This window comes from Anolis carolinensis, chromosome 5, assembly GCF_035594765.1.
Source record: "Anolis carolinensis isolate JA03-04 chromosome 5, rAnoCar3.1.pri, whole genome shotgun sequence".
In the NCBI taxonomy this organism is placed as follows: domain Eukaryota; kingdom Metazoa; phylum Chordata; class Lepidosauria; order Squamata; family Dactyloidae; genus Anolis; species Anolis carolinensis.
In genome coordinates this window covers 4,321,388-4,347,000 of record NC_085845.1, presented here as the reverse complement: position 1 = coordinate 4,347,000, position 25,613 = coordinate 4,321,388, and the positions used below count along the sequence as shown (strand labels likewise).

Sequence of the window (25,613 nt, the reverse complement as noted above, 5' to 3'; positions counted from 1 at the left end):
TTTCACCAAGTTAGCCCATTTCATTCCCTGCGAAGGCCTCCCCACGGCCAAAGAGACTGCGGATCTATTCCTTCAACATGTTTTCAGACTACATGGATTGCCCAAGAGTTTAGTCACAGACCGTGGATCTCAATTCACCTCTCGTTTTTGGAAGGCACTACAAAAACTATTGGGCATAGACTCTCGCTTATCTTCAGCTCATCATCCCCAAACAGATGGGCAAACGGAGCGCACCAATGCCACTTTAGAGCAGTATCTTCGCTGCTATGTAAATTACCAACAGGACAATTGGGCTTCTCTGTTACCACTGTCAGAGTTTGCCTACAACAATGGAGTTCAAGCTTCTACAAAAGAAACGCCGTTCTTTGCAAACTACGGCTTCCATCCACGTTTCTTTCCCCCTGTCATTGAAACTTCAGAAGTTCCCGCAGCAGAGGATTGGCTGCAGGAACTCACAGCGGTGCAACAACTTTTGCTCCAGCAACTGGACCAAGCCAAGGAGGACTATAAACGCCACGCTGACAAACACCGCCAGCCGGGCCCTGAAATCAAGGTAGGAGAACGGGTTTTTCTGTCCACTCGCTTTCTGCCCTCCCACCGCCCTTGCCGGAAGTTAGATGCCCGTTTCATTGGCCCCTATCCAGTGGTGGCGCAATTAAACCCCGTGACTTTCAAACTCCAACTTCCGCGTTCAATGCGCATTCACCCAGTGTTTCACCGTTCCCTGCTCCTTCCGGCGGATGGTGTGCGTCCTGATACAGACCAACCGGCCCCCCCTCCTGTTTTGATGAATGGGGAGGAGGAGTTCGAGGTTGAGGACATTTTGGATTCTCGCTTTCATCGCCGCCGCCTACAATATCTCATTGACTGGGTGGGTTTTGGCCCTGAGGAACGCTCTTGGGAAGACGCCTCCACAGTCCATGCTCCTGATCTAACCCGCCGCTTTCATCAGACCTATCCCGCCAAGCCGCGACCTCGCGCCTCGGGGAGAGGGCCCCAGTTTGGGAGGGGCCTTGAGGAGGGGGATAGTGTGATGACTCATGGGCCTTGTAGTCCTGCTCAGGACATTGTAATTCCTGATGAGGAGGAAAACTTGGGTTTTTTACCTTCCCAGTCAGAACTGGATTCCTCTCAGCCAGATCTTTCCCAGGCAGATCTGGGAACCTTGCACCTGCAAGAAAGTTGTCTCCCAGAAGTATGTCAAACAACCCCAGAGCCTACTTCTCCCGTGTTCTTGCGCCGGGAGTTTTGTAAACAACAGAGAAGTTTGGAATCAGCTTCGCGCAGGAGTGCGAGGATTGCAGCTAAGAATGTGGCCAATTAAGACTGCTTCTCGTGAGAATCTTTGGGGAGTCTCACATCTGGTCTCAGACTTTAGCTTTCGGTTCTGATTCCCAGAGAACTGCTTCGGCGGGAAAGTTAGACTCTATTTAGGGGTTTTACCCGCGTAGTAACTTCGCGGAGTCAATTCGTCAGCCTACGGAGCGAGTTGTGTCTGGACAGCGCGCTCCGATTCAAGCCTCGCTCCTGCTCAAGCCTTGCCTTGCTATCCAGCCTTCGCCTTGCTTCCCAGCCTTTGTTTATCTACGGACTTTGCCTTGTTTCCCAGGACCAATCCTTGCCTTGTTCCACGGATTTTACCAAGTTATTCCACGGACCTTGTTCTTGTTCTTAGTTACCTTGTTCCACGTTTTAAGCCTTGTTTCAAGTATCAAGTTATTTCCTAGCCTTGCTCAAGTTTATGGACTAAAGGACCTTGTCATCTCCCCTCACTTTGCTTGGCAAAGTGAGTGTTTCGGTTATTGGATTACAACTTTGGACCTTAATATTTCATATTGGACATTATTTCTTTGGACTAATTTTGACCTTTCCTGAAAGGTCTGCTTCTGGACTATCTTTTACATTTGCTTTTACTAACCTTATATATTCCTTCAATAAAGATATTAGTTAGATTCTGGCCTCTGTGTTTGGTTATTGGTGCCTTTGCAACCTGGGTCGTGACAGTGAGCTATGATGTAGAACCACCTCAAGGCATTTGACCAATTGAGCTAAACAGTGATTTAGTAATGCCTCAAAAGGGCGCCTTTCAACTGCAAATGTGGCCGCATAATTCAGGGTTCCATCTTTCTGGCAACCACAAGCTTGTGTTTTTTTTCTTTTTCTCTACCTCCTTTTTGTTTTTACTTTTCCACACTAAAACTTTTCACTCTGAGATCAAGAAATGCCTGGTTGTTGCCTGCCATGTTCTATATGAGATTGGGGTGACACCATCTTGGCCCCCAGGAGGCCATCCACTAACAGGATTTACACAAACACCTTTAGGGTGTCCTGCAAAAGGTGCAGGAGGAAAGCTATCCAGTCCCCGACATGATGGAGTTCCTACAGGATGGCATCAATGGAGGGCTTAGACCAAATCCAATGAAGAGAACAGTGCTAGTCACCTTGCCTATGTCTCTCTCCCCCCCCCCCCCCCAAAAAAAAGCAATAGCTAGGTTGAGGTAAGATGGCTGCAGCTGAAATCTGAGCTTCAGATGGTAAGGGTAAAGATGCAAGCTATAGTTGCATATATGGGTAACTCTTATACCAGTGGTTCTCAACCTGTGGGTCCCAGGTGTTTTGGCCTACAACTCCCAGAAATCCCAGCTAGTTTACCAGCTGTTAGGATTTCTGGAAGTTGAAGGCCAAAACATCTGGGGACCCACAGGCTGAGAACCACTGTCTGACACACATATACCTGCTTGCGAGACATGAGTCCTGATTGGTTGCAGGCCACATCCAATCACAGAGGCGCATAAGGTGAATAGGAAGAGTTCTGAAATACTCTACCTCACAAAGAAAGGGGGTTGAAACTGCTGGAGGGAGAAACATCAGGAGCAAGTATCATAATCCAGGAGAAGATAAAGTGATTGACTTTCTGTGGTTTCTAAAGGGATACAATGCCTATTGGGGGGTGGGGGGTTATCCCCATGCTCCTGGTCAGAGGGTGAATTATGTGCCATATCTGACCGACGATAACTCTCCATGATATTGAGCAGAGAGAGAGGTCCTTCAGTGCCCACATGGTAAAGATCCTTCAGCAAGAAGATGCCACCTGGGCAGCATCACTTCAGGTGGCCAATGCTGGGAAGAGGCAGCAAGGTGTTTGGGACACTGGAGCAATGTTATCTTTGGTTTCTGCTTTGTGCCTTCAGAGTAAGCCTTGTGCATCTAGAGCAGTGGTTCCCAATCTTTGCTGCTCCAGGTTTTGGGGTATTCAACTCCCAGAAGCCCAGGCCAACTGGACCAAATATCAGGAATTCTGGAAGCTGAAGTCCAAAACACCTGGAAGATCAAACTTTGGGGAACCACTGGGCTATGGCAATGGTCAATGATCAAACACACCATTCCATTGATTCTTTCTTCACCCATAAGACAGAAGTGGTGGTCAATGGTCAAGAATAACATTTAACTGATTCCCTTTTCACCCGTAGAACAGAAACAGTAGCATGGAACTCTGGTCCTCCAGGTATTCTGGACTTCAACTTCCAGAAGCTCCCAGAAGTATAAAATTCTATTGAATTAAGTAATTTGAACTCTAAATGGTTATTTCCTGACCGGTGTACATGTAGAGTCTCCTTATTTGCCACTAACCCCATATTTCATGCCCCACCATTTACATAATCTAGATGGAAAACAGCATCTTCTAACACCACCACTACTCTTACCTTTGGGTCAAACATTCGGCACATGTTTTAGTTCCTTCTTAGCATCTATTTGGAGATAGCCACTTGACAATATTCTCTCCCCTTCACTTTGCAAACAGAACACACCATGAAACATTACTAACAGTGAGGAGGCAAAAATGGAACCCAAAAAAACTTCAGTGGCCAAGGGAGGTAAGTTACTTCTACTTTACTAATGATTTGGATGATGGACATGGGTAGGTGTCATGATCCCCCATTTCATGCCATCTCCGAACACAGAACAGATGGCCAGCCATAAAACCGGCCAGCCATAAACCTCAATTACCCTCAGTTATGTGCCAGCCCCTGTAATGAACTGAGGCAGGGAGGAATCCTTTGTTGATCCCACCGCTGCCACCAAAATGTAAAGATGTCTGGAAGGGGGAATTGATGATGATTTTAATTATATATATATATATATATATATATATATATATATATATATATAATTAAAATCATCATCAATTCCCCCTTCCAGACATCTTTACATTTTTACATAACATTTTACATCTTTACATAACCGCTGCCACCAATTGTGGAGATGTCAGGCAGATGATAATTTATTCTTTTTAATCTTTCTTATTTCACTTTTGATGGTAACGTTGCTTAGTTTAGAATATGAGTGTGACAGAGACTTAGATGGTTTAAAGAACAAAACAAGTTTATTTCGTGCACAGAGCTTGGTTACAATAACTTCTTTAAGGCACTTAAATAACTGTTACAAATAGATGTTGAGATGTTCCAACTTCCACAATACTTTCTCCTCTTCAATCAAAACTATTAACTGATCTCTTGGATCTACTGGGATTACTTCCCCTTACTTCTCAGCCTCTACAAATAACCCTAAACAAGTCACCCAACTTGCTTAGTCTGGCACTATTAGAGGTCTGCTTCCCTGGTTTCCCTAATCTGGAACCAGTGTCTTTCCCCTGTGACTAAAAATCACAGACTGCCTAAAATAAGTCACCTTATTTTAGAATTGACTCAAATTCCCTCATTTGAGCCACCCTGATCCTCCAACTGAGAATCAGTCTTCACTGTAATTCCACCATTACAGACTGACCTGTTTTTAAAACATTCCCTCCTTTTTCCTTCAAACGCCGGTTGGCTCCGCCCCCGTTGCTATAACAACCTGCCTCAGAATGCTGAGCTGTTTACCTTCCCCCACGTATTGTTAACTCTAATACTTACCCATTTTAAACATAGCCAAACATGACTTCTAAAACACAATTAAACATGACATCTATAAACTAAAACATCACACTTCTTTACAGCCCCTATATATAAATGGGCTACAGAGAAGTTTCTGGTATTCTGTACAATAAAGCTGTTTGGATCTGCCCAGCGTGTGTCTTGGTGTTTTCTTCCAAAGAGTTAACCCACAGCACAACTGGAAGATGAGAACCTTACAGTAGGTGACACCAAACTGGGAGAGAGAGCTAAATCCCCAGAGGACAGAATCAGGACCCAAAATGATCTTCACAAATTACAGAACTGATTGGCCAAAATTAACAAAATGAATTTCAACAAAAGCAAATGTAAGATACTACACTTAAGCAGGAAAAAATGAAATGCACTGATACAGGATACGTGATACCTGGCTTGACAACAACAAAGTTACATGTGAAAAAGATCTTGGGGTCTTCTTGGACCACAAGTTGAAGATGAACCAATGGAATGCATCAGCTAAAAAAGCCAATGAGATTTTGGGCTGCATCAAAAGGAGTAAAGATCAAGGGAACTCATGGTACCCCTCTATCTGCTTTGGTCAGACTTCACCTGGAAATAAAACTGTGTCCAATTCTGGGCACCACAATTCAGGAGGGATATTGACTGTAAGCTGGAAGGTGTTCAGAGGATGGCAACTAAAAAGATCCAAGTTCTGGAAACCATGAATTCCTCCAATGAGTGGATTAAAGAACTGGGTCTGTTTAGCCTCCAAAGAGAAAGTTGAGAGAAGGGGACATGGAAGCCATGTCTCAATATCTGAAACGCTGTTATAAGGAAGAGAAAGAGGCTTCCTTTCTGCTGCCCTGAAGACTGGGATTCAATGGAGCCATGGATTTAAATTACAGGAAAGGAGATTCCACCTAAAATTAGGAAGAAGTTTCTGACTGAAAGAAGAGCTGTTCAACCTTGGAACTCTCTGCCTCAGAGTCTGGTGGAGGCTTCTTCTTTGGAGGCATTTAAACAGAGGCTGGATGGCCATCTGTTGAGGGTGCTTTGACTGTGCTTTTCTTGCTTGGCAGATAGGGATTGGATTGGAGAACCATGCTGTCTCTTCTAACTATACGATTCTATGATTCTATGCATGGCTTGATAGTTCACCTTATCTCTGCCAGCTAGCATCATCATCCCACGATCCTTCTCATCACTGGGAAGTGTGCACTTATTATCTCTCTCTGACTTGTTTGCTCAGGAGGATATGACTTTGCTTGATCTCATCATTTCCTGCTCTCTAAATGTGGGTATTTCAAGGAAGAAGCAGCTATCGATCATACACTGGCCACTATTTGTGCCAATCAAGGGTGGGGCAGAACTCTGGGCATTGTTGACAGCAATTCTGCACAAAAGTGATTAAAAAAACAAACCCCAAAGTTCTATTTCTATCTCACATTCAATGGCACACTAGATTCGACTAAATACAGTGTTTCTCAGATGGCTTCATGAATGATCCCAAACTTTGCCTGGAGGATATAGTGTTACCAAAATCAGCTATCTGGCACCAGGGAGCAGTGTAGGTCCATTGCCCAACATGCCATGTTACTTTAAAAGCCAGGAAAAACATGACCCGGTTTGAAGGCAATAACAGGCCAGATGGATGATGGAACAGTGTCATTGCCAAAAGAAGTGATATAACTCATACAGAAAGGTGCAGCAGATTTTATAAAGTTTGGCAGCTATTCAAACCTCCCACTCCCTCCCCTGGTTGGTCAGGAAATGTGCTTCCTAGAATCCACCTTCTCATTGGCTGAGACTTTCACCTGACATCACAGACCGGGGCAGAAGGGAAGAGATAACAGCTGAGATTGATGAGGTTCATTGCCCACCTTAGAGGATGTGGGCCCTATTGTTCAGAACAGAATCTGTATTTGGAATTAATTGACTTTGGAAACTTAGAATAGCGAGGCTTGGGAAACCGAAAAAGTCAATCAAGTCGGTTACCTGGTTTACCCAGTAAACAAAATCCTTGATGAGTCCTGACTCCTGGGGGTTGCTGGCAATCAGTCTCTGAGGGAGTCCACTGGAAGGATCTGTGTTGATTTTCAAGACAGTCATAAAATCAAAAGTCACATAAGCACTATATAATATATGATATTTGATAACCTTGGCTCTAATGGAGCTTGTGCTGGTCTGTTGTACAGTAGGGGTTCAGCTGTAGAAACAGAATGGTAATATATTGGATCTGGTAGTTTGGCTATGGAAAGTTTTGCAATAATGAAGACGTTAGGAAAAAAGGAAAGAGACACCCAACACACCAGGCAGAGAGCTGGGTGTGTTTTGTTAATTAAAGATATGTATGATTAAAGAAAGGTATGTAAGAAACACCTACACCTACATATACAGGTGTGTGTGTGTGTGTGTTAAGGTGCTTCTTGGGTCAACAAAGTTAAGCAAATTTTATCTTTCTATTTTTATTTCTCTTGAAACTGAGAGGGTGGGGCTTAGGAAGTGAGGGTGTAGTGTCTCAGAAACCCCCGAGTCATGACCCCGTCGCCATTACGGAGCATACCAAAGAAGAGATGGGGTTTCTGCCATTTCCGCTTGATTCCATTCCTTTCCAGGTGCCCACTGTTGACAATTCTAGCCCATAGTTCATAAGAAAGGGCCTTGGCTCTCAGCCCGGTTCTCCAGAGAATGTTAGTTTTGACCGCAGATTGTTTTGGGAGGCTTCGCGCGCGGAAAAGCAGATTTCGAGACAGAGCGCTCGTTTAGCGGAGAAAGCAAGCATTAATTAAGCTGGTTCCCTTGAGAGTTTTCAGGGAGGACTGCATCTGGCAAAGTTGTTGACTTTGGTCATTTTCCCTTGGGAAAGAGCTCAGACACCTGGCTGAGGAGGAGAGCAAAGTCCCATAAAAGTTCTGAGCACCAAATAGATTTTGCGGTGTTCAACGTGTCAGTTGAGAGATTCACATCGACTCTAGTTCTGCAGCGCGCTACTCTTGAGTAGACCGGCGTGCCTCTCGTCTCCCTGTCGAGCCTGGACAGCGATTCAGCTTTACCACGACTAACTTTGCCTTGCCTTGCATCCTAGCCTCGGATTGAGCCCTGGAACTCTGGACAGATCTTGCCTTAATCCCCACTCAAACAGCCTAAAGGTTTGAGTGTGTTTCGGTTATTGGATTTAAAACTTTGAACTCTAATACTGGACATCTCCTTTCATATTACTGGACTATATTTGACCTTTCCTGAAAGGTCTACTGCTGGACTATATACTCTGCTTATTTTTAGTTGTCTCCTTTATTTCCTTAATAAAGATATTAGACTGTTTATTGGCCTTCGTGCCTGATTCCCAGTGCTCACGCTGCCTGAGGTGTCACAGAGGTAAAGGTCTCTCTTGAGGTGCTGGGAGTCATAACAAGAAAGAGGAGAAAAGAGGGAGAGGAAGCAGATAATGGGCTGGCCCGAGGGGTTTCAACAGAATCATAAAAGGAGAGTTGATCAGATTAATGTGTTAGGGCTTCCTGGATGTTCAATTTCCCAACACTTTTTACATGAAGTTTATTTGGGTGGCCAGGAATATGTTTTTGCTTGTAACCCAGTTGTTATGTATATATGCAAGCCTTCTTCCTTCTCTGTTTACTAATAAAACATAAACCTGAATCAAGACATAGGAGAAGCTCTAAAAGGTTTTGTCAATGTAAACCTCTATAAGGGGTGTGGGGCCTTTGTCTAAGCCCTAGGGAGCATCCTGCCAAACCAGTTTAAATGATTACATTAATCCTCCCAGGAATGTTTGGGGTTGGGCTGGGGCTGAGCTTGGCTGAGACTCAGCCAAGATCTAAAAATATGCTATAAATGTATAGTTAATATTATTAGAAGAGGGAGTCAATTTTTTGATAACAATAGGTTTCAATTCTCTGTAGTGATGGCTTCACTACAGGGAATCAAAAGGGATCTCCTCCAGGCAGGGTTTTGGGATTCATTGATGGGATAACTATATTATTGTTCATCTTTTGTTGCAAAAAAGAGCCTCCTGACCATGCCCTTGTTGTCTTCATGTTCATTGCTTTTCTGTGTTAGCAGTTGGCATGAGGACCTTGCTGCCATCATTAACTCTGGTATGCATTAATGGTGCATTAAAGCACACATTGGGATCTGTTATCCTTCACATGTTTTGTAAATTTCAATCCCCATGAGTCCTAACCAGGAAGGGCAGTGTTCAGGAGGGATGATGGATGTTGTAGTCCAAGGACATTACAAGAAATCACATAGATTTCTTCATCCTGATGTGATGTGATATACAGTAGACTCTCATTTAACTGGTATCCATAGGAACAGGTAGATGCCGGATAAATGTAGTTTCTGGTTGCTTGCGAGCTGCTATTTTTAAAAGGCCCAACTAATACTATAACCCATACCATAAACTCTATATTGATGTGATATTAATATTGAAATAGAGCAATTAAATGCAATTAAAGACTAACCCACCTTAATGTAATAGTTTTATCGTCCTATAAAAGCTGCTTTGTTCTGCTAAAAATTGATCTGATTTTAATTTTTACTTAAAGTGTTTTGTTATTTTGCCTGTTTGTAGAAAGTTCTGGTTCCTTGTTTCTGGTTGAGAGTCTACTGTAGAGCCCTTTCTTCTCCAGAATAATTAAAATATAAGATTCCTCATTTAGTAAAGATGTAACTCTATGCATGCTTCCTTCAAGCACCCACGCTGGCTTCCTTCAAAAAGCTGCTTAAAACCTGGCTCTTCCGCTGCGCCTTTGGATAACCGAGCCCATAGCTATAGTAGTTGCACAGGCCATCTCTTTGACTTGAAACACTGCATTTTATTCCTCTGCCCCAAAGCATCTTAGAATATAACATTGCATTTTAGTTCTAGTGGCCCCTCCAGGCCATCCTCTCCTCCATCCCAGTGGTCTTTTTTCTTTTTTCTTTTCTGATTCATATGTTATTTGAGTAATTATATTCCTTCTGTTTATGTGATTGTTTTAGTCAATTTTTATGTTTTGTTTTTGTTTTTAATTCTTATAGCATTTTATAGTGTTTTAAGTGTTTTATTGTACAATGTTTTATGCTGATTTTATATTGGAAACCGCCCTGAGTCCCTTTCGGGAGAGAGGGCGGTATACAAATAAACTTTTACTTACTTACTTACTTTTATATAGGGGCAATTTATCTTTGCTGTTTTGACATTGACTTTAGTGCTGATGGGAAACCATTTTTTTAGCAGGAGAAAAGAAGCCGGCCAGAAGATTAACAATTTTAAAACCAAAAGAGGCAAAAGCTGACAAACCAAAAGAGGCAATAGCTGACAAACCAAAAAAGGCAAAAGCTGACAAACCACAAGAGGCAAAAGAAGACAAACCACAAGAGGCAAAAGAGGACAAACCAAAAGAGGCAAAAGACAACGAACCAAAAGACGCAACAGATGCAACAGATGCAAAAGCTGGCAAACCAAAAGATGCAATAGACAAAAAATCAAATTGTATGAAAGTGGTATATATGCCCAAGTGGTCCATTGAATTTGTTGGAATGTAGTGGAAAGGGAAAATGGCTAAAGGGCTGAAACGAAACATAATCAGTGGGGAAGTCAGGGAGAAGAACTGCAAAAATGTGATCCCAGGAGATTCAGGGTGCATCTACAAAGTAGAATGAATGCAGTTTGACACCATTGTATCTACCATGACTGCATACTATCAAATCCTGGCCAAAAACCCTAAAGTGGGTTAGATATCACTAAAGAATTATATCTGGAGACTTCAGCTCCTTAAAGACAAACCTAAATTAATGTAACAGTTTTATTGTACTATAAATATGGCTGAGTGAATGCAGTATTCCTTCATTTATTTTTTTGCTGGTTGCTTGAAAGTTTTGGTAAAAGTTTTGCCTAACTGCAGAGTTTTCCAAATTGAGTGTCAGGACATATTATTGTGTCGTGCAAATGTAACTAGCAGCCTCCGGGTCTATATGAAATAAGCAATAAATTCTCTATTTTAAAAAATATACATGAAAGATCTTCGGGAGCTATGTTGTGTTTCCATGCATTTTGTTACTACAATTTATATATGTGTTCATATCTCTTCATCATCATCACCATCATTATCATAGGCTATCACTTATGGCCGAGTATAATTGTCTTCCAAGTGTAGAGTTTTGGGTCCACAAATGAGCTGCAAAAATGTGATCCCAGGAGATTCAGGGTGCCTCTAAACTATAGAATGAATGAAGTTTGATACCACTTTAACTGCCATGGCTCAACGCTATGCAATCCTGGCCACCACCCGCCCCCCCGCCCCCCCAAATAGCCTAGAAATCAGTAACAAATGTCTACGCAGGGTAAAAAACCAAACTGAACTGCTTTAGCCCTATTTATTATTTATTTATTTGCAGCATTTAGATTCCGCCCTTCTCACCCCAAAGGGGACTCAGGGCGGATCACAGAACACGTACACAACAAACATTCAGTGCCGATTATAAGAATGACAAGACAGACAATAGATAGAGGTATCTCTATAGGCTTTCCCATCTTTTGGCATCTTAGGAGGCTGTGCTCGGTTCCGGCCACCGGGGGGTGTCGTTGCTCCGGGCTTTAGAGATTCGGGAGCCATCTTCTCTCCTGGCTATTTCTTTCACACACTGAGGTAAAACCCTGCACAAACTGCTTCCCTCAGCAGCATGGCAGAGAAAGTAGCCAATCAGATTTGCCAGTTCTTCACAGGCTCAGCCAATCAGCTACTGACACATACTCTTTCAGTTAGCCCATTACATCATGGTGCCTTTACAAACCTCAACAACCATGACCCGGGCTTCGAACTGTCAATCTTCTGGTTGGCATGATTTATTGCAACTTAGTGATTAACCTGCTGTGCAAAAGCCCTACAGCTAGGAATGCTCTAGGCAGGGATGGATGAAGCCCTTCAGAGGCTAAGCACTTAAAAGATTTTGGGTACCTTAATATATCTCTGATTCAAAATATAAACAATAACAAACCATCAGACACAATACCACAGTAGACTCTCAGTAAACCAGAAACTACAGGAAGTGATAGATGCCGGATAAATGTAGTTTCTGGTTGCTTGAGAGTTTCTATTGAAAATAGTAATCAAGCATCCAGAAACGACCTTTATTTGGCCTAACTAATGTTATACCGCATACTATTCCAAACCATAAACTCTATATTGACTTGATATTAAAATTGAAATACAGTAATTAAGAGCAAATTAAGACTAATACAGACAAACTTAATGTAACACAGTTTGACTATGTTATAAAAACAGCTTGGTGAATGCAGTGTAAATGCACCCTAAAGAAGGCATTCATTCCTTTTTAAATGACAGTACAGTGTAGAAAAATCTGGATGCGGGACCAGGCTTGAATCTTCATTTGCACCCTGAGTAAATTACAGACATATTAGCTGTAACCATTCTTAGAGCGGAAGAGATTCCCACCATCCACAAGAACAGGGGAGCAATTGCAGCTCAAGCATCATGTAGTCCATTTTTCTGTATTGTATTGACATATTATTCTAAGTGATAGTCTTGAGATGTTCATTCCTAATTGTTCATACGATTTTCTTTCTTCTTGTCCTGAAGTTCAACAACAGATCCAAAAGGTGAAAACATTTATAAAAAGCCCATCGGGGTATCGCGTGTGTGCCCTGATTACCCTCATGGTCTATATCATCTCGTTTATATTCCTCATTCTGGGTAAGTTGATTGTTTTACTGGTTTTTCATTTATATACAGGTTGAGCATCGCTTATTGCAGGCCTGAACAACAGCAGGCCCACAAGCCATATGCAGCCCGCATAAGCCTTTGGTGTGGTTTACGTTCACCACACCACCTGCCCAATGCCCCTGTTGCCACCCGCTTAGCTTCCCCACCTCCATTCACCCTGCCCACCCCACCCCTGCACACCTTGCCTGTCTTGCTGTGTGCCCCACTCCCCATGCACCTCACTCGCCCTGTCACCACATGCTATGCCCCCCATTGTGTGCCATTCTGTCACCGTACACTTTACTTGCCTTACCCCATCAACATGGTGGCCCCATTTTAGGAGGCAACCCCTGGCAGTGAGACCAGGGAGGTGCATGTTGGCAGAAACCCAGGCAAGTGATTCGACTGAGCTGCCCATTTTAGTGAGTTCCTGCTATGGTGAGCAAACAGATTAGACCCAATTGAAATTAGCCAGCAAGCAAGGAGAGAAGGTGATTTTCAGCCAATAAGATTTTATTATCTGCAAATAAGATGCTAGCTAGAGATACATTCCCAAAGTAGATAGCATACAGAATACAATTTCACAGCCCTTTTAATACACAAATTGGCAGGCTGCAGCCAAGCCTCGAAATCTGACCAATCGCAGAGAGGGGCTTGGCTCACATGCCAGCATGGGCTGGGACAAGGGATGATTAAGTGTCGATGAATAGGGTAAAGGAAAAATAACAAAGTGATTGAGGGCATTTTCTGACCCTACCCAGGAATGCTATTGTCTTATGAGATGAACATGGCATGGCCCCTTAATAGGGCTGGGCTGGCATTTCCAGACCCCAGAGAAACAAAACATCATATATTAATACAATCATGCAAAAATGACAGGTGATGGGTTTGGCTGTAGACATGCAGATTCCTTCCGATGCGAGAGGTCCCATTCATCAAAGGCGCAGGTGGTGAAATTGGTTCTTCCCCAGAGGGCAAGAAGAGGTGATTGCCCTGCCCGAGTAAGCTATTGTGTTGCAATGTCCAGGTAAAGTCCAAGAGATGGGTGAGGCTGGAAATTGATGAGGAAATTCCAGCTTGGTTTCTTTTCCCCAGGCTATGCAATTGTGTGGGATGCAAGACATCTTTGGGTTCAGGAACAAGGTTTCCCACAAAGGGAAGGAATGGGGATCTCTGGAGCATAAAACAATAGGTTAACACAACATATAGGCAAAATAGAAACACATAGGAAAAACCATGGAGCATTTAGGACAACTTATATACATGAGAGACATAGTTTTCCAAAGTACCTTTAACAAGCCAGGCTTCCCAGAGGAAAAAGGGGAAGGAAGGCAGGCAGAGTGGAAGGAAAGGAGGAAAGGGGAAAAAGTGAGGAAGAAAGAAAAAAGGAAAAGAAGGAAAAGAGGGAGGAAAGGAGAAAGAAAGGAAGGGAAGGAGGAAGAAAGGAAGGAAAAGAGGGGGAAGGAGGAATAAAAAAGAGAGAAAAGGGGAGGCTTCAGTGAGTGGGGACCTGGCCCAGGTAAACTAGACATCCCAAGGACCCAGGGCTGGTTTTATCAGGAAACAATCATGTGAGCTTGCCCCACTGCTACACACCATGCCCTTCTTAACACATGCCATGCTTGCTCCACCCCATGCACTCCTCTTACTCCTGCGTGCCATGCCACCGTCTTCATACGCTTGTTCATCGTTGTCTCCCATCCCCCCACCGCCATCACACATGGTAAAAAGGGAGGAAAAAAGCAACTTCGCTTACCCTGGGAGAAAGGAAAGGAAGAAAGATGTCACAGCTATCAAATTGGGGTTCCAAACATTCAACCCCTTCTGCAGAAGTTGTTACCAGGTGAGAGTATAGCGGAATCAGTAGCGTCCAGTTAACACCATGTGCAAAAGACTCAGACCAGGCAGAGGAATTGAAATGAACAAAGGAAACTTTACTCTTGCTTGTAGAGTTGAAATACAAAACAGTTCTGCAATCATACAATGTCCATGTAGTTGCATAAGATCAATAACTAATCAATCAGCATCAATATATACATCCAGCATAGCATAACTATTTGTTTGTTTATTTATTACATGCATTTATACCCCGCCCTTCTCCCCGAGGGGACTCAGAGCGGCTTAGAATCTGCCACGAGGGCCAGCAACAAATATACTATAAAAACAAAACAATTAAAACATGATAAAAACATGATAAAAACATGATTAAAAGTATACAAAATTAAAACGCTGCAAAGCAGCGATATTGCACCATCCCCAGTCATTCACTACTGCTACAATTACAGATTTGCGACCCGATTACAACAGCCAATGAGCTTATTCGCTGAATGCCTGGGTGCAGAGCCAAGTTTTTAATTTTCTTCTAAATCCCAGGAGGGATGGGGTTTGCCGGATATCGCTGGGGAGGGAGTTCCACAGCCGAGGAGCCACCACCGAGAAGGCAGGCCCTGTCCCTCGTCCCCACCAGCCGCGCCTGCAAGGCAGGTGGGATCGAGAGCAGGGCCTCCCCGGAAGATCTTAAGGTTCTAACGGGCTCATAGGAAGAGATATGTTCGGATAGATAGGCAGGACCAGAACCGTTTAGGGCTTTGTAGGTCAAAACCAGCACTTTGAATTGGGCTCGGTAGCATATCGGCAGCCAGTACGCTCCCTGTAAGCCGCTCCCGTTATTAACCTGGCTGCCGCCTGCTGCACCAGCTGGAGCTTCCGGGCCATCTTCAAAGGCAGCCCCACGTAGAGTGCGTTGCAGTAATCCAGCCGGGATGTGACCAGAGCATGGACCACCATGGCCAAGTCAGACCTCCCAAGGAACGGGCGCAGCTGGCGCACAAGGCACAGTTGTGAGAAGGCTCACCTGGCCACCGCCAAGACCTGGGGTTCCAGGCTCAGCGATGAGTCCAGGATCACCCCCAGACTGCGAACCTGCGTCTTTAGGGGGAGTGCGACCCCGTCCAACACAGGCTGTAACCCTATTCCCTGGTCAGCCTTGCGACTAACCAGGAGGACCTCCGTCTTGTCTGGATTCAATTTCAATTTATTGGCCCTCATCCAGTACGACACAGCGGCCAAACACCGGTTCAGGACCTGGACAGCCTCCTTAGTGATAGGTGGGAAGGAGTGACAGAGCTGGACATCATCTGCGTACAGATGACATCTTACCCCGAAACTCCGGATGATCTCTCCCAGCGGCTTCATGTAGATGTTAAACAACATGGGGGACAATATCGACCCCTGCGGGACCCCACAGGACAATGGCTGTGGAGCCGAGCAGGTGTCCCCCAGTGACACCATCTGGGATCGTCCCTCCAGGAAGGACCGGAGCCACTGCAGAACAGTGCCTCCAATGCCCAACCCGGCGAGTTGTCCCAGAAGGATACCGTGGTCAACGGTATCGAAGGCCGCTGAGAGGTCCAGCAGAACCAGCAAGGACACACTCCCCTTGTCCAGTTCCCGGCGAAGATCATCGACTAAGGCGACCAAGGCTGTCTCGGTGCCATGCCCCGGCCTGAAGCCAGACTGTGCTGGATCTAGAATATCAGCATCTACCAAGAATGCCCGGAGTTGCGCTGCCATCACCCGTTCCACGACCTTGCCCAAAAAGGGGAGATTGGAAATCGGCCGATAGTTATCCAATTGAGTGGGGTCCAGTGATGGCTTTTTCAACAGCGGTTTTATCACAGCCAATTTGAAGCTCGCTGGAAAAATGCCGTCCCTAAGGGAGGCATTCACCACCACCTTCACCCACTCGGCCAATCCCCCTCTGGCTTCTCTCACCAGCCAGGATGGGCAGGGGTCTAGGGTGCAGGTAGTGGCCCTCGCCTCTCCAAGCACCTTGTCCGCATCCTCGAGCTCAATTAATTGAAAGGAATCCATCAAAATAGGACAAGAAGGTGCTTGTGTTACATCCCCGGAGACTGCCGTTAATATGGCGTCGAAGCCAGAGCGGATCAGAGCGACTTTATCCGCGAAGAACCGAGCAAATGCTTCACAGCGAGCTGCCGAGCTGTCAGGGATCCCATCTTGAGTGGTGGGATTTAACAAACCTCTGACAACTCGAAACAGCTCCGCCAGACGGTTCTTCGCGGACGCAATATTAGTTGCAAAGAAGGCGTTCTTTGCAGCATCTATTGCCGCGGCATATGCCTTCAGAAAGAGGCACAGCCGTGTTCGGTCTGATTTGTTCCACTTCGAACGCCACACGCGCTCTAGACCCCTCTTCTTTCGCTTCATCGCTGCCAACTCCTCAGTGAACCAAAGAGATGGTTGAGCTCCGCTACTCGAGAGGGGGCGTTCTGGAGCGATCGTGTCAATTGCCCTGGTTATTTGACCATAGCAAGAGGAGCCTTTCATTTCTGTGCTCCTTTAGCAATCTCAAATCTCCAACTGTCATTTCTCAGCCACCTGCTCTCAAAACGATACATTGTTTTAGACGGGGCTTAGCTCTCTGCAAAAGCTGAGTTCCTTTCTTGCAGAGATAATAATCCAAGCAACTTTGCAAAGGATTTCTTTACACACACACATGTCAATCTGGCGTAATACCCCTCCTTGTGTAAAGAAATTTTCATAACTGAAATTCAAAAATTCCCAGGTCTTTCTGGAACTGACTATGCTTTTGGGCCCCAAGTGGCTTTGTTAAAATATCTGCTTCTCTGTTTTACCCTGGCCTGAGTAGCCATTAAAATACATGTTTGGTTGTCCTCGAAAATATTAGTTGTTCCTCCACCAGAATCAGCAGGTCTTTCAAAAGCTGCTCCAGGACACATGACTCTGTGTAAGTCTGAGACAGAGCACCAAATTTGGCTTCACTCGAACTCAGAGCCACAAAACTTTGCTTCTTAGATCTCCAGTAAATGACTGCGCCACTTAGCTTAAACAACATTCCTGTTGTTGATTTTCTATCGGGGCTGTTTCCAAAATCACTACCTACATAGCCCTCTAAAATAAAAGTATCACCAGGATTCAAAACTAAACAGAAATTCTGGGTCTCTTTCAAATATCTTAACAACCGTTTGAGACCGTTCCATGCTGCTGTGGTCGGATTACTTACATACCTGCTTAAGAAATTTACACAAAAAGCAACATCAACACGTGTGTAATTACTTATGTACAGTAACTGACCAATTACACTTTTGCATAAGTCCCCAGCAAAATAACTGACCTCTTTATCAGTCTTCGCAATAAAACATAGGTCATTTACATAAACTAATAGAACTTGAGTCTAACATGTCCAACTCTCAATTTTTCAGGAATCCTCCTAACTCTTGTGGATCTCCTGAGTTCTGTGCCTTGACTTGTGCCTTCCCCAGGATTCTCTTGGTCACTGTCTAATTGGTCCTCATTTGACTCTGATTTCTTAAATTCTCTAGTTTCTTGACCCTTCATGTGTTGAGGAGAAATAGGAGTTGCTGCACTAGCACTTTCCTCCGAGGCTTGTGTTTTCCCTAGAGTTCCCTCATTTGACATTGGGAGAAACACCTCATGGTTTGCATGCATTTTGTCCCAATTTTGTGGACAGGGAAGATTTGCAGATCTGGAAATTACTATTGATCCGTCCCTGTCTGAAAATCTCCATGCCTTTGCTCCTTGAGCATATCCCACCATGACTAGCTTCCTCGACTTCTCCTGCCCTTTTCTCCTAATTGCTTTGGGTACTAAAACCCACGCTTGTGTCCCAAATGCTCTCAAATGTCCTAAGGGTGGCTTCTTGCCATACAACAGAAAATATGGGGTATTTTGAACAGATTCAGACCATATTCTATTTAACAAATAATTTGCTGTGATCATTGCCTCGCCCCACAAATCCCTGGCAAGTCCAGAGTCTTTTAAAAGAGAGTCCTTGACCGTTTGGATTTTCCTCACAAACCTCTCTATTTTACCATTCTCAGCACTTTGGTATGGGCACGTTTCCCTATGTTTAATTCCTTGACTTTGCAAGAATCTTTGCAAACTGTGTGATGTAAATTCACCTCCCCTGTCTGTCTGCAAGGCCTGTACATCAACTCCGAACTGTCTTTTCACATAAGCAACCCAGTTCTTAAATATTTCAAAAACTTCACTCTTATTCTTTAACAAAAAGCTCCATGCAAAATTAGAATGGTCATCAAGAATACACAAACAATAAGATGCCCCTCCTTTGCTAGGATGGAATGGACCTATCAAATCTGCATGCACCAACTGAAAAGGCTTCTCTGAATTCCTCAAGCTTTTCTTATTCACTGGTGCAGACTGGGCTTTTGTCCCTTTGCAAACTGTACAATCTAGAAAAGGTTTGCAGTCTTCCAATTTCAGACCTTCACTGTACTCCTGCATCTTGTACAGCACTTTAAAACTTGGATGCCCTAACACTCTATGCAATTCATGGATGCACCTGTGATGCAATGGAGTATTCTTGCTCACTAAGTTTACATTACTTGCATCTTTTGGATCTAGCACATACATACCTTTCTGCATTGACCCTGTTCCATACAATTTAGTCCCTTTCAGGATTTTAACCTTACCTCCCGAAAATAAGACATCAAACCCCTCACTATCCAGTTTCGCCACTGATATGAGATTAAAATCAATTTCTGGAACATAATACACATTTTGCAAGGTTTCTCCCAAACCCTTTACAAAAACTTCTCCCTTTCCCTGAACTGGGTAGTGTTTCCCATCAGCAAGTGTCACACTAAAGCCATTCTGCTTACTAAATGTTCTAAATAAAGTCTTGTCATTAACAATATGTTGTGAACACCCTGAGTCAATTTGAAAGTCCCCTTTCAGGTCTGGGTTTGTGCTGGCTTGAACAACCCTTATGTGCGCAGGATCCTTCCTCTGATGAAGCTGCTCCTCCTTCGGCTTGACCCGTAGACTTGGATAGTCCTTCTTCAAGTGCTTTGGAGAATTGCAAATAAAACACCTTTTCACGGCTTCTTGCTCCGCTGTCTCCCTAGCTGGACGCCTTTGTTGGACCCGACCAGTCACTCTCGTGGTCTCCAAAAGCCGATCCTTTCTTCTTTGCCAATCCGCAAGAAGACGAGAAGAAATGTACTGCAAGTTCAGCTGCGCTTGTGGGAGTGATTCTAAAGAATTCACAATTCCATCAAAAGAATCGTCCATGGAGGATAACAAAATAAAATACTTATTTGCTTCTGTGAGCATGAAGCCTCTTTGCTCCAGCTCCACAAATAAGGTTTGCAATGTCTGCAGATGGTTTCTCAGCTCCTCTCCTCTCTGGAGACGCTTCCTGTATAGCCTCCTGGCTAGTACAGCTACATTTGCTGCAGAGTCCAAAACATGCACCTCCTTCAGCCGCTTCCAAATGTCATGTGCAGTGGGCAAACTGCTAACATGGATGAGTTGGTCATCGTCCACCCCGATGATGAGACTTGCTTTTGCCTTGTCCAAGGCCCTATGCTGTTCCGCTGATGGTTCCTGTGGTGGTGGGTTCACTACCCGTTCCCACAGAGATTCTCTTCTCAGGTAACTCTCCATGCGAATCTTCCACACGGAGTAGTTCCCGCCATTCAACCTGGTGATAGGGAATGCTGCAATGTTCACTCCTAGATCCATTCTTCTAGAGTCCAGACTCACAAAAAAGTAAAGTCCAAAAATAGATTCCTCTCCTAAAGTCTTTGCAAAAATAATGGGTTAAACTGGTTTGTACTGGGTTAAACTGGGCCCATAACCTGTTACCAGGTGAGAGTATAGCGGAATAAGGTAGCGTCCAGTTAACACCATGTGCTAAAGACTCAGACCAGGCAGAGGAATTGAAATGAACAAAGGAAACTTTACTCTTGCTTGTAGAGTTGAAATACAAAACAGTTCTGCAATCATACAATGTCCATGTAGTTGCATAAGATCAATAACTAATCAATCAGCATCAATATATACATCCAGCATAGCATAACTAATCTGCTATTTGACCATAGCAAGAGGAGCCTTTCATTTCTGTGCTCCTTTAGCAATCTCAAATCTCCAACTGTCATTTCTCAGCCACCTGCTCTCAAAACGATACATTGTTTTAGGTGTGGCTTAGCTCTCTGCAAAAGCTGAGCTCCTTTCTTGCCGAGATAATAATCCAAGCAACTTTGCAAAGGATTTCTTTACACACACACACATGTCAATCTGGCGTAATAGAAGTTGCACCCTTCGTCCAAGGAGAAAACCCCAAAACAAACTGTCTTTTAGTAAAGAAAGATTTATATGAAAATATATACAAACATAACAGTCCTTGGCTTTTATCAGCAGCTTTCAAACGGTGAAACAAAATGTTATCTTCAAGCTTTCTTCAGCTCCACTCCAACAGCAACACCATCATCGTCACCATCATCCTCATCTTCACATTCACTAACTCAAGATTTACTCAGTCTCTATTGATAGCACTCAGTCTTTAGCAGGTGTCTTGATTGCTGCTGGTCATACATGGATAGGACATGATTCTTACAAACACTTATCCATTTTCACATAAGAAATGACCTAAATAATATAAAACTGACAAAAGAAAGGGAGGAATGAAAAAGAGGGAGGAAGAAAAACAAGAAAGGGAGGAAGGAAGGAAGGAAGGGAGGGAAGGAGGGAGGGAGGAAGAGAGGGAGGGAGTGGGAGGGAAGGAGGGAGGGGAGAAAGAAATAGGTAAATAAAGAGAAGTACAAAAAGAGAGGGAAGGATGGAGGGAGCAGTGCAGAAAGAAAGAGAGAAGTAATAATAATAATTAATAATAATAACTTTATTTTTATACCCCGCCCCATCTCCCCGAAGGGACTCGGGGCGGCTTACATGGGGCCTTGCTCAATAAAACAATCAAATATCAAAAGGTGAAAGGTCCTGGTGGTCATTCTTTGGGTACAGTGTATAAGAATATGCAAGCAGAGACAAAGAGCAGACAGTAACAAATGTCTATCTTTCCATTAGCCTACATTGACTGGAAGCAATCAGCCAGTTTACGTGGTTCAATGCAGCAGATTAGAAACTTCATGATCACAAAAGATTCATCCAACCAGTTTAAAGATGGTAAGTTGTGTATTAAGATCATTCCCACCATCCTAATGAGTTGCTCCACTTAGGATCCTGCCAAGCAGAATGTATATCCAGTCTCGTAGCTTGGCTCAGGCCACTTCTACACCAACTGCTCAACCTGGGGCAGTCTAAAGCATTTTGAGTCCTTGGTACCTCAGATCTGCACCAAGCTCTCGAGACAAGAAAGAGAGAAGTTGGGAAGAAAGAATCAGGAATGTTTATTTCAAGTTGTGCAAATCAGGCATCATAGGGTGCTAAGCAAAAGCAAACAAGTCCTCCCGAACATTTTTGGCAGGAGTTTTCATACTTTCATTCTGCACTTGCATAATGTTTGGCCTTCTTTCCTTGTGAGTAAACCATTGAAAACCCCGGCTTGCATGTTTCACGGAGGAGCAAGTAACTGTTGTGAATGAGCCTTCTGGGGTCAATGATACTACTGATAGTAGCAGGAAGAGAAGAAAGGCTCCTCAGGAGCAAGACTCATTTGAGGAGTTGCAGAGGAAGAGGTTAAGAGAGATATTTGAAGGATCAACAGATGAGGATTCATTTGAGGGTTTTGAAGGGGATGAGGGGCTTGAAATGGACATTGGGGATGTGGTACGGGCAGAAGAGGATGACATGGAGTGGACATGCGCTCTAGAGGGTTGTGATGGGGAAACTGGGCTCACTGGTAGTGGGGACGCTGAGGAAACATGGGGTCCTTCAGGATCAAACCCAAGGTGGTCTAATTGTGGAGGAGTGGGGATAGTTCCACAGCTGCGGGTAGGTCTGGGTTTCGGCAGGACGGTTTCAGCTTGGATGAGGAATGGGGACAACCTGTGGGAAGGGCGGTGCCCGGCTCGGGTTCTGAAGACGAGTTGTAAATAAATTGTGGGCATTTGGCCATCGGGCCCTTGTGTGTGGCAAGGTGGTTGTTGGGCGCCATAGGGTTTCGTGTTCATGTTCCTGAAGACTAGCTTGAGACTGTGCAACCGACGTAAGGTTACTTCTACGATGGGGGCTGGAACTGTGTGGGTTTTCTTTAGACTGCATTGTGATTACTGTCTGCATTAGTTCACCTCCGTCGTTTTGGCTACTTGTGTCAACCCATTGATGAGGACTTTGCTGTGACGACTTCTCATCTTGGACTTTGGACTGGACATCGTTTTGGCATTAGTCTTCTCTCCCTATTCCAGCTTGGCTTCATTCTCAATCCTGTAACTACTTTCCGTTACCGACCACTGGCTTCGTTCCTGACCCTGAAGTAACGCTCCGCTCCCAATTCCTGTTTGACTCCTGGTTCTGCAGTTATGCTCTGTTACTGGTCATAGAATCATAGAATCATAGAATAGTAGAGTTGGAAGAGACCTCATGGGCCATCCAGTCCAACCCCCTGCCAAGAAGCAGGAAATCGCTTGGCTTCTGACCCTGCAGTAACTCTTTGCCCTTCATTGCTTTGTTTTTGGCACCGGTTTTTTGCGCTGCTTCCGGTGGCAAAGTTTGGCCCGGGTTGGGACACTGTTTGTTTTGAACCTTAAAACTCCATTTTGTAACCCAGTTGGGGTTCTGTTTATTTTGGACCCTTGGAAATTCGGTCCATAGTTTGTTTTGCCTTCTTCAAGTTGCCCTGCAATTTTGGGCTAAATCTAAGTAGTTTTGTTTTAATCCCGATTATATCTCTGGATAATCCGGATTATTCTCCGGTTTGGTTTTTCGGAGTTTTTTCAGTTTAAATGCCTTTTTCACACTGAAGTTTAAGTGTCACAAGCTCCTGTGTTTGTTTTAAGAGCTTTCTTTAGTTGTTTATACAATAAACTGTATTTCCATTCATTGGCTGGCGTCTGACCTTGACAGATTGCCATACGCCCAGTAACTGAGGTAGCCAAAACAATGGAGGATTTATTGGTTAAAGTGGACCTTTTGCAAAACCAAGTAGATGCTTTGCGAAATGCGCAACAGGTTAAGGAACAAGTTATTTTGCCTGAACGATTTGATGGGTCCCGGAAGCGTTTGTCTGTTTTTCTGGCACAGGTCGATCTTTATTTTGCTCAAATTTCCCCAATGGCTTTCCCAACCGATACAAATAAGGTGGTGTTTATGCTTAGTTTACTTTCTGGGCCAGCTGCTCGTTGGGCAGTAAATATTATTACAGGCAATAGTCCTATTCAGGACAATTTAGTTGATTTCAAAACTGCTCTTTCTGAGACTTTTGGGGACCCGTTGCAAACTGAAAATGCTGGGTGGGCTTTGTATCGGTTGATCAAAAAAGTCTGGTGTTGGTTGGCAAATACAAGGTCAAATGGGTAACTTGGTTTGGGATATAACCAGGTTACCTAGGTACAATGTTATTTTGGGAATGGATTGGTTAGCACAGGTCAACCCTCAGGTTGATTGGGCAGCTAGAATTATAAGTTTGTCTGCATCCAATTGGTTATCAATGAGCAAGGCGAATGAGGACATGGAAGGGGTGCCAGCTTGTTATGCAAGCTTTCAGGACATATTTTGCAAAAAGTAGGCTGACAAGCTGCCTCTGCACAGGCCTTACAATTGTGCTATTAGTCTGGAAGAGGGTGCTAGGTTACCTGCGGGGAGATTGTATGTGCTCACTGTTCCAGAAAGGCAGGCACTCAGGGAATTACTGGATGAAAAATCTACAATAGGGGTTTATCAGGCCATCTAGTTCACCTACGGCGGCACCTGTGTTTTTTGTGGCAAAAAAGACAGGTGATTTAAGGCTTGTATGCGATTATCGGGTCCTGAACAAACATACCATCCGGGATAGGTGTCCTTTGCCATTGATTCCTGAATTGCTGTCACGGGTTCAAGGGGCTTCTGTGTTTACCAAGTTGGATTTGAGAGGGGCTTATAACTTAGTACGTATTAGGGCTGGGGATGAGTGGAAGACGGCGTTTAACACCTGTTTTGGAGCCTTCGAATTCTTAGTAATGCCCTTCGGTTTGTGCAACGCCCCTGCAGTATTCCAACGCTTCATTAATGATGTGTTCCGCAATCTCCTCAATCAATTTGTAGTTATTTATTTCGATGACATTTTGATCTTTTCGAAAAACGCTCAGGAACATAGCAATCATTTGCGTCAGGTGTTAACTAGGCTGCGAGAGAATGGGCTGTTTGCTAAAGCTTCAAAGTGCATCTTCCATGCATCTGAAGTAGAATTTTTGGGGCATGTAATATCTGGTAGAGAATTAAAGATGGATCCACAAAAGGTGGATGTGGTAAATACTTGGCAAGAGCTTACGTCCAAGAAAGACATACAAAGATTCTTAGGATTCACCAATTTTTATAGGGAATTTATTCCTCACTTTGCACGTCTAACAATACCCTTAACGCCGCTTCTGCAAAAAAAACATCCTTTCGAGTGGACGGATGAAACTAAGGAAGCGTTTTTTCAGCTGAAACGTAATTTTCAAAATGGGAATATCTTGGCTCACCCAGATGTGAACAGACAATTTATTGTGGAAGCTGATGCGTCTAATTACGCTTTGGGAGCCGTCTTGTCTCAAAAGGACCTGTCAAGAGTCAGACGCCAATTAATGAACAAAACAGAGTTTATTCAGGAGATAAGCCAAAAAGTAAACATAAACACAGAAGATATCTTGAAACACTTCACTATCAGTGTTTCAAGAGCAGTCCGAACAAAAATATATCTCAAAAGTATGTTTTAACAAGCCAAGCTATTTATCTATGCAGGCATTCAAATAAAATTAAAAAGACGCTTCAGTTCAGCTTAGAAAACAAATTGAGTTGACTACTAAAAAATAGGCAAAATAAACAAGAACTTGAAACCTTCCAAAAGCTGCAATGAGTAGCTTAAATCCGGAACTCCAAGCAGGAAAACAAAGCTAAACAAACTCAGAACTAGTGCAAAAGGCACTTTTGGGTCCAAGCCCTTTCTGTAGCAGACAGCCGGCTCTGTGGATTTAAAGGGACAGCTCCCAAAAGAAACACCAAACTGGTCTGAAAACAAACAAACTAGAAATGCAGTAAATTGCTTCCACGGTGCAGA

The 25,613-nt window shown here is 43.9% G+C and overlaps 1 protein-coding gene across 14 annotated transcripts in view; it reads left to right on the top strand.

Moving 5' to 3' along the window:
- The first annotated feature begins 2,820 nt into the window (after positions 1-2,820).
- Positions 2,821-25,613, top strand: part of LOC134299367 (asialoglycoprotein receptor 1-like) — a 38,539-nt gene continuing 15,746 nt past the window's right edge. For 6 of the 14 annotated variants that reach the window (XR_010006559.1, XR_010006558.1, XM_062982087.1 and 3 more), the window contains exons 1-5: positions 2,821-2,902; positions 3,803-3,875; positions 10,126-10,383; positions 12,491-12,604; positions 21,506-21,604. Coding sequence is in view for 12 of the 14 variants with exons in the window: in XM_062982087.1 (XP_062838157.1) it covers positions 3,842-3,875; positions 10,126-10,383; positions 12,491-12,604; positions 21,506-21,604 (505 nt within the window). In the remaining 2 variants the exon portion in view is untranslated. Of the gene's footprint in view, positions 2,903-2,928; positions 3,139-3,802; positions 3,876-10,125; positions 10,384-12,490; positions 12,605-21,505; positions 21,605-25,613 lie in introns of those variants that run through there. The other 8 variants (XM_062982085.1, XM_062982083.1, XM_062982084.1 and 5 more) reach the window with 8 other exon arrangements.